Source organism: Lissotriton helveticus, chromosome 1_1, assembly GCF_964261635.1.
Source record: "Lissotriton helveticus chromosome 1_1, aLisHel1.1, whole genome shotgun sequence".
NCBI classification, from domain to species: Eukaryota; Metazoa; Chordata; class Amphibia; order Caudata; family Salamandridae; genus Lissotriton; species Lissotriton helveticus.
Window position 1 is genome coordinate 1,415,300,258 of NC_136057.1, and position 14,282 is coordinate 1,415,314,539.

The following is a 14,282-nucleotide window of genomic DNA, read 5'->3' on the forward strand; positions in this document are numbered from 1 at the left end:
TTCGCGCTCCAACGCCAGCTCGACCTAAAAAGGAATAAGGTAATGGTCTGACCATATGACCGGTATAGGGTGTTTGATCAAGATATCAGGAATGTTGGAGCATATTAAGTCCAGTGTGTGTCCAGCTTTGTGAGTGGGGAGAGAGACTAATTGGATCAAATCACAGGCTGCCAAAGTGGTGATAAAGTTAGAGCTAGTAGGACAGGAAATGTCTTCGGCATGTAGGTTAAAGTCTCCCAGGACCGTAAAATTAGCATACCGAGTGCATGCTTGGGTGATATAGTCCATCAAATCTGGAAGATGGGTGGGACTGGAATTTGGAGGGAGATACATCAGAAGGCCAGCACATGAAATGGAAGCCGAAAGTTTGATGCAAAAAGGGAGAGCTTCAATGCAATCAATTTGATCGTAGTGGGGTGAGGTGATCGTCCATGTGGTTTTATAAATAATTGCCACTCCACCTCCCTGTCTGCCATTTTGCCGGTTCGCACAAATAATACTGGGGCCGTCTGGGATAGCCAGTGTTAGGGCAGGATTGGTCTCCTCACTTAACCAAGTTTCTGTCAAGAAAAGGAGGTCCCAATCGTTGTCTTTGAGGGACTGAAGGATATCTAAAGAATGTTTGACCAATGATCTGCAGTTTATTAGTGCTGTCTTAAGAGATATCACCGTTCTGTGATCCCGAATAGAAGTAGGGTTGGGCAGTGAAAGTTGTTTATCATGTAAAGTGTGTTTATGTGAAAAGAAACCACACCACTTACATGAAAAGTCCAAACTCCATAGTTCTGATGGATAGATCAAGGGATGAGAACAGCCTGTAGGTCTGAGTTCATAAATTGCCATCTGGCTATACGTGATCCTTTGGATAATGGTATTTTGGGCAGAATATCCGGCCCCGGCCGCGGTCTGGTCGCGGACGGGCGCAGACAGGCTTCCCTTTGGCGCCCCTTCGGCGAGCCCGCTGCGCGGCCGGGTAGGTCAAGCCATTTTATCCTGTTGAGAGCGGGAGAGGCCAACAACTAGACCTCCACCCCGAGACTTCCCCCAAGATGGCGGCTATGTAGCTTCCCTCGTCAGCTCCCAAATCGGCTGAGGGGAAGTGTGCAATGCGGGCAGGTAGGGAAATTGCAAATGAGCAAAAGCAGAAAGTTAAAAATGTATTTTAAAATCAAGCGCTAACCTATGTTCCCAGCTTCCGCCTCAGGAACTGCATTATAATCAATCTGCACGCGTGAGCCTGGGCGCGTCTTTTATCCTGTTGAGGGCGGGAGAGGCCAACAACTAGACCTCCACCCCGAGACTTCCCCCACGATGGCGGCTATGTAGCGTCCCTAGTCAGCTCCTAAATCAGCTGAGGGGAAGTGTGCAATGCGGGCAGGTAGGGAAAGTGCAAATGAGCAAAAGCAGAAAGTTAAAAATGTATTTTAAAATCAAGCGCTAACCTATGTTCCCGGCTTCCGCCTCAGGAACTGCGTTATAATTAATCTGCGCGCGTGAGCCTGGGCGCGTCTTTTATCCTGTTGAGGGCGGGAGAGGCCAACAACGAGACCTCCACCCCGAGACTTCCCCCAAGATGGCGGCTATGTAGTTTCCCTCGTCTGCTCCCAAATCGGCTGAGGGGATCTGTGCAATGCGGGCAGGCAGGGAAAGTGCAAATGAGCAAAAGCAGAAAGTTAAAGATTTATTTTAAAATCAAGCGTTAACCTATGTTCCCGGCTTCCGCCTCAGGAACTGCGTTATAATCAATCTGGCACTCCCAGACGCGCATTGTATAGCGCCAGTATGTATTCAGACAGAGTGAGACTTGTGGCTGAGCACCGGCCCAAAGAAATGTCCTAAGGACAGCATTTAGGTCTAAAAACAAGATAGCAGGGAGGGTGCTTGGGTAGCTTTGAAGAATACAGAAGACTCTTTGAAGAGCCCCCCAAGCCCATTATGGAAAAGCGCAGATTCTCCCATGCCAACAATTCCTTCTTGGTTTTTGTCAGATGGAGGTAAACGTTTTGGACTCAGCACTGCTTTGGATCTATGGAAATGTGCACACCCAGGTACTCAATGGTCCGACACAGTGCCACCCGGGCTAAGACATTGGGATGACACCAGCCAATCGGAACGCATTGTGCCTATCCCAATTAACCCAAAGGTCAAATTATTCTCCGTAGATCTGCAGAATTGCCATCAGCCTCAGGAGGCATTCTGGGAATTGTATGCATAAGCGAGATATGATCTTCATATCCTTACCGTCACTTAAATCCACGTACCTGGGTGTCACACCTAATTCACTCTGCCAGTGGATCTGCTAACAATGCAAAAAGGAGTAGAGCGAGGGGGAGGAACCCTGCCAAATACCTTGCCCTTCCGGAAAAGGTGCGGACAACAACCTGTTCACTATATCTTGAAACTAGGAATCATTGTATAAGCATCTCCCAGATCTCCCAGCAGAATTCAGAGCATAAAAAGTAAATGTACCCAACTGAATGCCTTTTTAAAGACAATATGAATTAGAGCCAAAGCTTCTGACAACTCAGCCGCTCTAGTGAGGGCTACTTGCAAAAGGCAAATGTAGTAACAAGTGCTCTGTGTGGTATAAAACCACTCTGATCCACATGGACAAGCGTTCATATTACCCCAACTAGACTATCTACGAGGAATTTGGCGAGGATTTGGGTTTGAATGATTTGCAGTGAGACTGGGTGATAGAAGGGGCAGCCACTAGGGTTCTTTCTAGGCTTGGGGGATAACCACAATTGTGGCATCATGGCGGTCAAGTGGCAGTGCCCCGAACTGTCCCACTTCTTCATAAAGCTTTAGGAGATGACGGGCAACTACTTAGGAGTATTTGTTGAACTCTGTAGAGAACCCATTGGGACTAGGAGTTTTGCCAATGTTCATGGAAGCAAAAACCTGCTGTAGGTCCTTTTCAGAGATCGGAGCATCAAGTTCTTCCCTCCTCATTGAGGGGGTGGGGTTGTTAGTGACAGGTTGCGTCCGCCATCAAGCTCGCATCACAAACGAACACCTTGCTGCAATGGATATGCAGGATTATTTTAGGGAGGAGCTCTGTCACCAACCAGAACAATTTCTTCAGCTCTTTTTACCCTTTCATAGATCTGACTTTGAATAGCTAACCACAAGAGCCTATTGCTCGAGGTGTAAAATTTCTGCCCCAAGGGTGTCAATCTTGCAGCCTCGGTCCATCTTTTACACTGTAATTAGAGCCTTAATCCGGAAGTGGACGACGGTCCTAAAACCTTCTCAAACTGCTGTCGCCAACGCAATTGAACCAGCATTGATATTGTACAAACAGGTCACCTCCTCCCTAAGCTTATCAGAGAAGCTTTTATCTGTTAACCACCAGATGTTAAAACGTCAGCCCTACCGTGTACCCATGAGGGCACCCCTATTGTGTAGTTTCACTGGGGAATGATAAGACAAGCCTCTTGGGAACATCCTCACCCGCTAAACTCCTGCCATATCTGTAGCTGGCATAAGAAAATCTATACATGATAAGGATGAGCGAGAGGAAAATCTGTATTGTCGCTCGCCTTGGTGCCACTTTCATTTGGTACATATCTCAATTAAGAGGACCTTAGTGCATGCTCACCTCAATGGCTGGACTGCAGGCCTTTTTCAATGAGCTGATTATGCTACTCTTGTGACATTGGTTGGAGCCTTCCAGGGCTGCTGCACTCTTACACCTACTGTAAGGTTCACATGGGGCTCCCACCTTGACAAGGGGGAATGCATTTCAATCTATGAAAGATCTAATGCTGTAAAAATTGCCTTACTTGCCTTTATTTTTCTTTGTTTTTTTCCATCACCTTATGTGCAATAGTCTTTGGGCTTCCTGTGAAGCTGTCCGCGGTTAGCAAGGGGACATAGGGGCGCTTAGAGAATCTACAATTACTTAAAACACTAATTCTCGCCTTGGCTGTGCCTCCTTCACAGGTTAAACATTTTATTGTCTGCACAGCACTTGCCCTAAATAGATTGTTGCAACTAATAAGGTTTACAGTGTTTGCACCCCATGACAACAGCATCGACCTTCCCGTCACAGAAAATCCTAAATCACATGGATAGGAGTTGGCCATGAGAGGCAGCTTTCTCTGGGGAGGGGAGTCGTATGGGAGTAGGGGTGCTGTCCTTATCAAACCAAAAAAGGTGAAAACCCTCAATCAAACTGAACCCCGCAGATAAAAGGTGTACATTTCAGCACTATCAAGGCTTCCTCTGCGGAAATCATGCCTTCAGCCTATGACAAGACCTCTCTTATTGACAACAGAATAAGGGTTTGATCTTATGCCTCACGAAGAGCATCCTTGCCAATGCAAAAGCCTTATCCATCAACTAGAGTTACTTGATAACTTCCCTATTAAGTACCAAGTAGTTCCGGACTCCCTCATAAACCAAATCATAGTCAAAGACCCCTCAACTGACAAGACTGTTGTCAACAAAACCATTCCTGCTGATGAACCAGAAGGCTTTCACCACATTGACCAGCAGAAAAAATCAACATCAACATGGTGATCCATTCGGCCAGTCAGGTTGAGTGATTCCTCAACAGCAAGTTTGCCGTATTCTGCCTCACATTTGCAAAATACACCATTGAGGATTCCTCTAATGACCAATGGTCTCCAATTAAGGTGTAAGCGGAACTACTGCACCAGTTTCTTTAGGTAGAAGAGAAACAACAAGAACTAGAAGATGTAGGTCGTAAATACTAGTGGCTCTTAGATCCTGGCCAAATGGTCACCCACTTACTCCCATACGAGGAGGAGGGGGAATAATCCTACATGCAAGAGGACATTCATTTTTTTTATTGCTGATGTTGTGGGTAGTGCAACCCATTGTTTAAATACAAAAATGCACATTTTCCTATTCTTCTATATGTATTTCCTAATCCTTGATATTGAACTAGTTTGTGGAAGAGTGCTTTTTTTAAGAATGAAGGATGAGTGGAAAAGGTTCTTGAAGAACAAGTTACTTACCTTCGGTAACGATATATCTGTAAGAAACAGTAGTTAGTATTAGATTCCTTACCTTAGAATATCCCCAGGCGTCAGTCTGGATCCGGAAACTTTTGCGTAGCAGTACCCCTGCGCGTCGGTAGGCGTCGTCTGCAGGCGTCCCCTGCGGCTCTGCGTCGTCGGCGTCGTGCGCCGTGATGACGTCGCTGGAGTATATAGACGCCGCCTCCGCGCGCTGACGTCAGTTCTTTGCACACAGCTTTTCCGCGCCAGAACACGCAGAGCCATGTGAGAACTAACACTGGTGCCATTTGAAACTAGGGCCCTGAAAGGGATGTCCTTAACCCTAGGTATCAGTTCGCAGAACGGGGAGGATGGGTGGGGCGGTAAGGAATCTAATACTAACTACTGTTTCTTACAGATATATCGTTACCGAAGGTAAGTAACTTGTTCATCTGAAAGAAACAGGTTAGTATTAGATTCCTTACCTTAGAATAGATACCCCAGCAATACCAACCCCGGTGGTGGGTCTGCGAACCAATACAACCTACACCAGAAAGTCCTGGAGGACCGAACGGCCAAAGAAGCCATCCCTCCGGACTTGACTGTCCAGGCAGTAGTGCCTCGCAAAGGTGTGCAGCGAGGCCCACGTAGCCGCCTGGCAAATGTCCTGCAAAGGGACTCCCCGGCCCAGGGCAGTAGTAGCCGCCGTAGCCCGAGTGGAATGGGCCCTCAGCCCAACAGGAGGCTCCTTCCGAGCCAAAGAGTAGCATGCTTTGATGCACAGGACGACCCACCGAGAGATGGTTCGTTTCTGTACCGCCCTTCCCTTCTTCTCACCCACGTAGCCAACAAACAGTTGGTCATCCACCCGGAACTGGCGTGTGCGATCCATGTAAAATGAAAGCGCACGTTTTGGGTCCAGACGATGGAGCCGCTCTACATCCTTTGAAGGATGCGGAGGCGGGAAGAAGGAGGGCAAGGTGATGGACTGCCCAATGTGAAAAGCAGAGACTACCTTGGGCAGGAAAGAAGGTCTAGTCCTAAGAACCACCTTGTCAGGATGAACAGACAAGAAAGGAGGTTTAACAGAAAGGGCCTGGAGCTCACTCACTCTCCTGGCAGAGGTGATGGCAACCAGGAAGGCCGTCTTTAAAGTGAGAAGACGGAGAGGACAGGAATGAAGAGGCTCAAAGGGAGCACACATCAGGAAAGTCAGAACCAGGTTCAAGTCCCACTGAGGCATCACGAACGGAGCAGGTGGATACATGTGCGTGATGCCTTTTAAGAATCGTAATACAATAGGGGACTTGAATAAAGATGGCTGATCAGGTAGCCTTAAGAAGGCGGAAAGGGCAGAAAGATAGCCCTTGATAGTGCCCAGAGCAGAGCCCTGCTGGGCAAGGGAAAGAAGGAAGAGGAGAACCTCAGACAGAGGGGCAGAAAGGGGGTCCACAGCCTTTGCTGTGCACCATGCCACAAATCTGTTCCACCGGCAGGCGTATACCGACTTTGTGGAGGGACGCCTGGCTGCCAGAATAACATCACAGACTTCAGGAGGCAAGTCAAATGGCCTCAACTGTCGCCGCTCAATCTCCAAGCATGGAGGTGGAGACTGGACAGGTTCGGGTGGAGGACCGTCCCCTGCTGCTGCGACAGAAGGTCCTCCTGAAGGGGCAGGCGGATCGAGGGACCGACTGTCATGCTGAGTAGCTCGGGATACCAGTACCTTCGAGCCCAGTCCGGAGCCACAAGGATAACTTGGGCCCGGTCGCGCCTGATCTTCTTCAGCACTCTGGGCAGAAGTGGTATAGGCGGAAAGGCGTACAACAGACCGCAACTCCACTCGCGCCGAAAGGCGTCGCCGAGCGAGTGCCGTCTTGGAAACTCCAACGCGCAGAACTGATGACATTGCGCGTTCTCTTCTGTGGCGAATAGATCTAACCAAGGCTCTCCCCATTGCTGAAAGAGGCCTCTCGCCACGTCCGAGTTCAGACGCCATTCGTGATCCACCGAGCACCGACGGCTGAGTTCGTCCGCCCTGGCGTTCAGAGAACCTGCCAGGTGTTGAACCGTCAGAGTCACGCCCTGACGTTCCAGCCATTGCCAGAGACGCAGAGCCTCCTGGCAAAGGGTCCACGACCCCACACCGCCCTGTTTGTTGCAGTACCACATGGCGGTGGTGTTGTCCGTGAACACCTGCACTACACTCCCGTTGACAAAGGGGAGGAATGCCTTCAGTGCTAGGCGAATCGCCCGTAGCTCCAACAGGTTGATATGGAGCCGGGACTCCGCCGGAGACCAGATGCCTCTGATCTCCGCCTCTCCCAAGTGGCCACCCCAGCCCTGGAGGGACGCGTCCGTCACAACCACGTGCTCCGGTTGGGGAAGGGAGAGGGATCTGCCTCTGACCCAATCGCGGTCCGTAAGCCACCACTGCAACTGTCTCGCAGTGCCCTCCGAGATCAGGACATGGTCGGATAGGTTGCCCTGATGCTGGGCCCACAAACTTCAGGTCCCACTGCAGAGCCCGCATCCGCCACCTGGCGTGATGCACCAGTAGGATGCAGGAGGCCATCAGCCCCAGAAGCCGCAGCGTCAACCTGACCGAAACCCGGGATAACGGCTGAAAGATGGGAATCAGAGCCTGAATATCCCGGACCCGCCGTTCCGGGGGATAAACCCGAAACTGCGCCGAGTCGAGAACCGCCCCGATGAAAAGGAGCTTTTGAGAGGGACACAGGTGTGATTTCGGCACATTGATGGAAAACCCCAGCTCGTGCAGGAGGTCTGCCGTCATCTGAAGGTGGTGGACGACTGTCTGGGGCGAGCCCGCCTTCAACAACCAGTCGTCGAGGTAGGGGAAGACTGAAACCCCTAACCGGCGCAGATGAGCTGCGACCACCGCCATCACTTTCGTGAACACCCGTGGGGCGCTGGTAAGGCCGAATGGGAGCACGATAAACTGAAAGTGCTCGTGGCCTACCGTGAACCGCAGGTAACGCCGGTGGGCCGGCAGGACGGGGATGTGAAAATACGCATCCTGCAAGTCCAACGCTACCATCCAGTCTCGTGGGTCTAGAGCAGCCAAGACCTGAGCCAAAGTCAACATCTTGAACTTCTCCTTCCGGAGGAAGCCGTTGACGTTCCGCAGGTCCAAGATAGGACGCAGGCCTCCCTTGTCCTTCTTGGGTACCAGAAAGTAGTGGGAGTAGCAACCACACCCTACTTCTGGCCCAGGAACGCGCTCGATGGCCCCCTTGGCCAAGAGGGCCGTAACTTCCTCCTGCAGAAGTGTCAAGTGGTCCCCCGAAACACGGTGGTTCTGCGGTGGCATGGCTGGAGGAGTGGACTCGAAGGGGAGGGCATAGCCCCTTCGAACGAGCTGCAGCACCCACCTGTCCGATGTTATCGCGCGCCAGCGGGAGTGGTGATGGCGAACCCTGCCACCCACTGGCGTCACGTGAGCCCGAAAGCTCGGACTAGGAAGGCTTGGATGCAGCAGCGGAGGGAGGCGTGGACTGACCACGCCGCTGGCCTCTACCGCCACCACGGCGGAAACCACGGCCGCCACCGCGCTGGGGGGCGTTCTGCGGCGCGTGGCTGGCAGCACGTGTGGGACCGCCCCTCCCTTGGCCACGAAAGGGGCGAAACGAACCCGTCTGCTGGCGCTGGGTCGAAAGACCCAAGGACTTGGCCGTGACCCTGGAGTCCTTGAAGCGCTCCAGCGCGTGGTCCGCTTTGTCACCAAACAGGCGACTGCCATCAAACGGCATGTCCATGAGTGTATTTTGGACGTCTGGCGAAAAGTTGGCAGATCTCAGCCAAGCATGGCGACGAATCGCCACCGTCGTGGACATGGCCCGTCCCAGGGAGTCGGTTGTGTCCAGACCACAACGGATCGAGTACCGCGCCGCATCCCGGCCTTCAACCAAGGCCCGGGTGAGCTTGTCCCGCACTTCCTGGGGGCATTGCGGCAAACACTCTTCGACCGTATCCCACAGGGAGTGGGTGTAGCGGCCCAAGAGGCACGCGGTATTACAAGACCGCAGTCCAGCGCTCAAAGAGGAAAAGACCTTTTTACCAAACTGGTCATACCGCTTTGATTCCCGATCGGGCGGAGCCGACGGAAATGCGGACTGCGAAGTGGAGGCCTGGATCACCAGACTCTCCGGGGAGGGATGGGTGGATAAAAAGGCAGGGTCGTCCGAGCATGGACGGTGACGCCTTGCCACATTCCGGTCAACCGGTGCACCGGAAGCGGGCCTGGACCAGGTGCCCAAAAGGACATCCGTCAGGGCCTCATTAAACGGCAGCAGAGGCTCCTGGGGGCATGACTGCGGTTTAAACACTTCGGTCAGAATGTTCGGTTTGACCTTCGCGACGGGGAGCTCAAGGTGTAAGGCCTTGGCAGCCCTCATCAGGACCACTGAATAGGCAGCACCTGCCTCAGACGCCACAGGGGACGGGGAGACAAACCCAGGGTTGGGCGACTCGTCCAGGCCACTGGCATCACCCAGATCACCTACCCAGTCCACATCATACTGGCAGGCACGGGATAAAGGGTCCTCAGACCCCTCCCAACCCTCTCCATACTCATCCTCATCATACCCATATTCTGGGTCGACGATATAGACATCGGGGTCAACGGGCCCCATCGGCGTCGGATCCGGCGTCGGCCGACGCCGGTCCGACTCCGTGTCCGGAGTCGGGGAGGGAATGGGGGTGGCGCCGCGCGGCGTCGGTGCCGGGGACCCGACGCCGGCCGGAGCCGACGGCGGAGTCGCTGCACCACGCGGAGGCGGTACCACGGGTTGGCCCAAAGGAACCGACGCCGGAGAGGCCGGGAGACCAGCCGGCGACGAACCTGAGGGACCCAGCGGCGCCGGGACCGGAGCCACCGGTGGCGTCGGGGCAGAAGCACCCGAACCGCTCGGGCCCCCAGACGGGACCGACGGCCCCGCAGGCGTCGTAGGCCCCGCCGGAGGAGACCTCGCCCTCATAGCAATGAGGAAGGCCTCGATCTCCTCACGCGACGCGCCTTCCCCAGGGACCGACGGGTATGGGGTAGACGGCGTCGGTGACCCACGCGGGCCCGCGGGGGTGGGGCCACCCGAGCCCCCGGCCGCATCACGCGGGCGTCGGGGGGAGTCGGGGGTGCGATGGCGACGCCCCGACTTCTTGTGCTTACCTGACGAACCGGAGGAATGGTGGCGACTCCCGGAGCGCCCATGGCGGCCCCGCGATCGTTCCCTCGACCGCTCCCTCGACCTCCGACCGGACCGGGACCGCTCTCGACGCGGGGCCGACACTCGGAGCTCGAGAAGCTTGCGGGACCGCTCCCGCCTAGCTTTTCCAGTCAAGGCCCGACAGTCGACGCAGGACTCCACGTCGTGGTCCGCGGCCAGACACCGGAGGCAGAGTCGATGGTGGTCGGTGACCGACATCATGCGGTCGCACTCGTCGCAGCTCTTAAACCCAGGCATCCTACCGGCACCGTAGAAAGATAAAGTTTTACAAACACTTGGTCAAAAGACCGGAGTACTGCTCTTCGGATCTGCGCTAACTGGCGCGGAAAAAAGAAGAACTGACGTCAGCGCGCGGAGGCGGCGTCTATATACTCCAGCGACGTCATCACGGCGCACGACGCCGACGACGCGGAGCCGCAGGGGACGCCTGCAGACGACGCCTACCGACGCGCAGGGGTACTGCTACGCAAAAGTTTCCGGATCCAGACTGACGCCTGGGGATATTCTAAGGTAAGGAATCTAATACTAACCTGTTTCTTTCAGATTTTATTGATTCCGCTCAAAACACCCAAATAAAATTAGGTCTGAAACAACTGTAAATTAAATGAACATGCCAGCAGCATGTACGTCGCATTGTTTGACACATGAACAATATAGAGAACAATCAGTGTGAGCGTGGAGGACTGGCAGTTCACTTAGATCTTACTCTCAAGTCAGTGAATGCACAGACCGCTACTACAGTGCTTTCTACTGTGGGGCAGTCCTATGTGTTCACGACGGGACTCCTAGATCGAGAACTGTGAAACGCAGATACATCACATATGGACTCAAGACCCTCTAGCTCTTAACCATGTTTTCTGAAGAAAGGTTATTGGGGGAGAGATTGGAAAATCAAGACAAAAGCACTTCAATAAACGGACTACATGGGGGTGCTTCTGCCCACCATACTAATCACAGATTGTTTGCTACACACATCAATAAAACTGTTATTTAAAGCATCATTCACTCCCGATGCTTCAGTGAAGCATTACCTTTCAAAATTAAGAAAAAATACATTTGTGATGGCCTCCCAGAGGCTGAGCCGAAACAATGCAATGGTCTATGAAATGTGCCTTATGTACAATGTGCTACCTTATGTACAATGTGCTGCTTAGTTTTGAAACAACATTCAAAACTAAGCAAAGCATATTTTTATCTGGAATCCTAGGTACAGAAATCTGCTTACAATGCCTAAGATGAGACCAGCATTCTGATGCTTCTTTTAAGGGTGCTAGGTCTTCTGCAAAGGTTTGCTCACATAGTGTCAAAGTAAAGGACCCAGCAGGTGCAGCACGCCTCAAACACACGACCCGTTAAAATTACAGGGCTGTGTTTTCCCCCCAAAATGCAGCTCATGAGTTATAGGTTTTTTTTATGGATAGATCTGGATTTATTTAAAATATAGGCCGTCAAGACAGAGTGATAGAAATATATTATTTGCAATAAGCATGGGTGACTGGGATTCTCAACGAGCAACTCTATGAACTAAAGTGTCTGGTGGTAGAAAGCATCAGGTCACAATACAAGTCCACTGGCAGGATGTGTGGATGTATCACAGGAATAGAGGCAAACAAGAGTTCATTATGCTCCTTGGCCTGGATAACAAAAATATCCTTAGGACTCCTTTTGTAGTCCAATATGCTCTATCAGAACAAAGGACTACATCTATGTTACAGCCGGATCCAGAGGCCTTCTACCGAACTGAGGTCAATTTTCTATTGTCCTATAGCCCACACTAGAATTAGAGGACTCCCCTCACACCCTAAATGTCAGACTTCCATATTGTTGCCTTACTAGACCCAGGGTCTGCCCTCATGTGATTCTCTATTCCTACCTATACATTGGCATTCCACACCTGGTCGTCTACCTAAATCTTGAGGCCTGGTTTGCAGAGACAAGGGTTGACCTTCTTTCTGCTCCACTCTCAAGTCCTTCTCCATCCTTTCTCTTGTCCAGCAGGGCTCTGCCCTGGGCACCTTAAAGGGCTATCTTTCTTCCATCCTAGCCTTTCTGTGGTTACCTGATCCAGCCGCCCTCTTCAAATCCCCTGTTGTACATAAGTTCTTGAAAGGTTCATAACTTGGAACCTTAGGTCTCCACCAGGTGACCACAACCAAAAACAAGCGCTCTCTCCAGGTTCCAACTAGAGCTTGGAATTTCCATCTCATGCGCCCCAAGTAGACCTGCAGACACCCTCAGATGGCCCAGTTAAAACCTGGGGATGTCTTCCCATGGCCCTATCTAAAAAGCAGGCATCCTTCATGTAGCCTTACGGTACGGCAGATTGTGGAACCTCACTCATATGGGCACAACAAAAACCAGGGAATTCTTTTCTGGTCCCATGCAGAACCTGGATCTTACCTTCTGGGATAACTATTTGAACCAGAGACCTCCCTCATGTTGCCCCTTTGGCCTAAGTGTTGCAGGCCTTCATGACATGGTCTAGCTACTTAAATATGAAACCACTGACCATATTCCCATTATTCTAAGAGGACATCACACCGCTCCACCAGTTCCCAATCAGCCAACTCATACCTCTCCGTAATGGCAGCAGCTTGTTCTCCAGGATTTCCCGTGCATCAGTGCCCTCGTCCATCAGATCTAGCTTGGTAATGACACCGATGGTACGCAAACCTACAAAAAGACAGTGTGCTTTCATGAACATATATTCAAAGTAACAGACAGCGTGCTTGAAATGCCAAGTAACGAATAAGCAAATGCGGACAATACAATCTCACAACACAAGCTTGTTAATCTGCTACATGTGACGCTACAGCACCACAGCAAGGGCACATACAGTAGTGCACATTTAAGGCTACTGAAACTTCTATTTATGGTTTCACAGTTCTGAAGTGAATATGAAATTCCATCTTGGCTGCCCTGGTAGTGGGAGTGACTGTCAGAGTTGATGTTAATACACAGGCAACATCCAAGTAAAAGACCCACCAAAGCTTCCATTTCTTACTTGAATGAGACGTGTAATCCAATTTTTACTTCCATATTAACACATTTCATAATGCTTTTAACAGGCGCACACACAGTGTCCAGCAAGGTATATTGTACAGCATATGTCTACTGTCCCTACACACAGCTTGCACATTCACAAGAGACACTGCTCAAGAATAAAAACTGCAGTCCACCACGCCTACTTTCTAGTTATTGACATTAAGCAGTACTGCAAACCGAACAAGTTACTTACCTTTGGTAACGCTTTTTCTGGTAGATACAGTATATCTGCCGGTGGATTCCTCACCATGTGAATATCCCCCTTGCGTCAGCAACATTCGGAAATTCTTTTTGTAGCTTCGCACCGACATGGACGACGTCATAGAGGCACGGCATCGCGCGCGACTCCGCTGACATCACCGACACCATAATAGGCCCACGCCGGAGTGATGTCATCAGTTCCGCCCTTTTTTCCCGTGCCTTCGAGGCACACGGACGGACCAATGACAGTAGATATATACACAGTATACACAGTACATAAATGTCAAGGTAACAATGCAGGAAAGCAATTGAAACAAACATTTCCTTGACAATAAAATATATATACACATTACATTACAGTAACTCAGGTATAGAAGGATGGACAACGGGGAGGTGGGTGGGTCAGTGAGGAATCCACAGGCAGATACTGTACCTACCAGAAAAAGCGTTACCGAAGGTAAGTAACTTGTTCTTCTGATAGATACATCTGCCAGTGGATTCCTCACCTTGTGAATAGAGTCCCACAGCAGTCCCCACTCCCGGAGGAGGGAGTCCACTCTCCTATACCAGAAAATCCTGGAGGATAGAGCGCGCAAAGCGACCGTCCCTCTTCACCTCAGCATCCAAACAGTAATGCTTTGCAAAAGTGTGGAGGGAGGCCCAAGTAGCCGCCCTACAAATGTCCTGAACAGGTACACCTCTAGACAAAGCAGATGTTGATGACTTTGCTCTAGTAGAGTGAGCTCTTATACCCTCTGGAGGGTCCTTCCCCGCAAAGGAGTAGCAGATCTTGATGCATAGAATAATCCATCTTGAAAGA

At 51.3% G+C, this 14,282-nt stretch overlaps 1 protein-coding gene across 3 annotated transcripts in view; it reads right to left on the reverse strand.

Moving 5' to 3' along the window:
- DNM2 (dynamin 2) overlaps positions 1 to 14,282 on the reverse strand; it is a 779,238-nt gene that overhangs the window by 481,231 nt on the left and 283,725 nt on the right. For all 3 annotated transcript variants that reach the window (XM_078685110.1, XM_078685099.1, XM_078685090.1), the window contains exon 5: positions 12,791 to 12,889. In XM_078685110.1, coding sequence (XP_078541236.1) covers positions 12,791 to 12,889 — 99 coding nt within the window. The remainder of the gene's footprint in view (positions 1 to 12,790; positions 12,890 to 14,282) is intronic.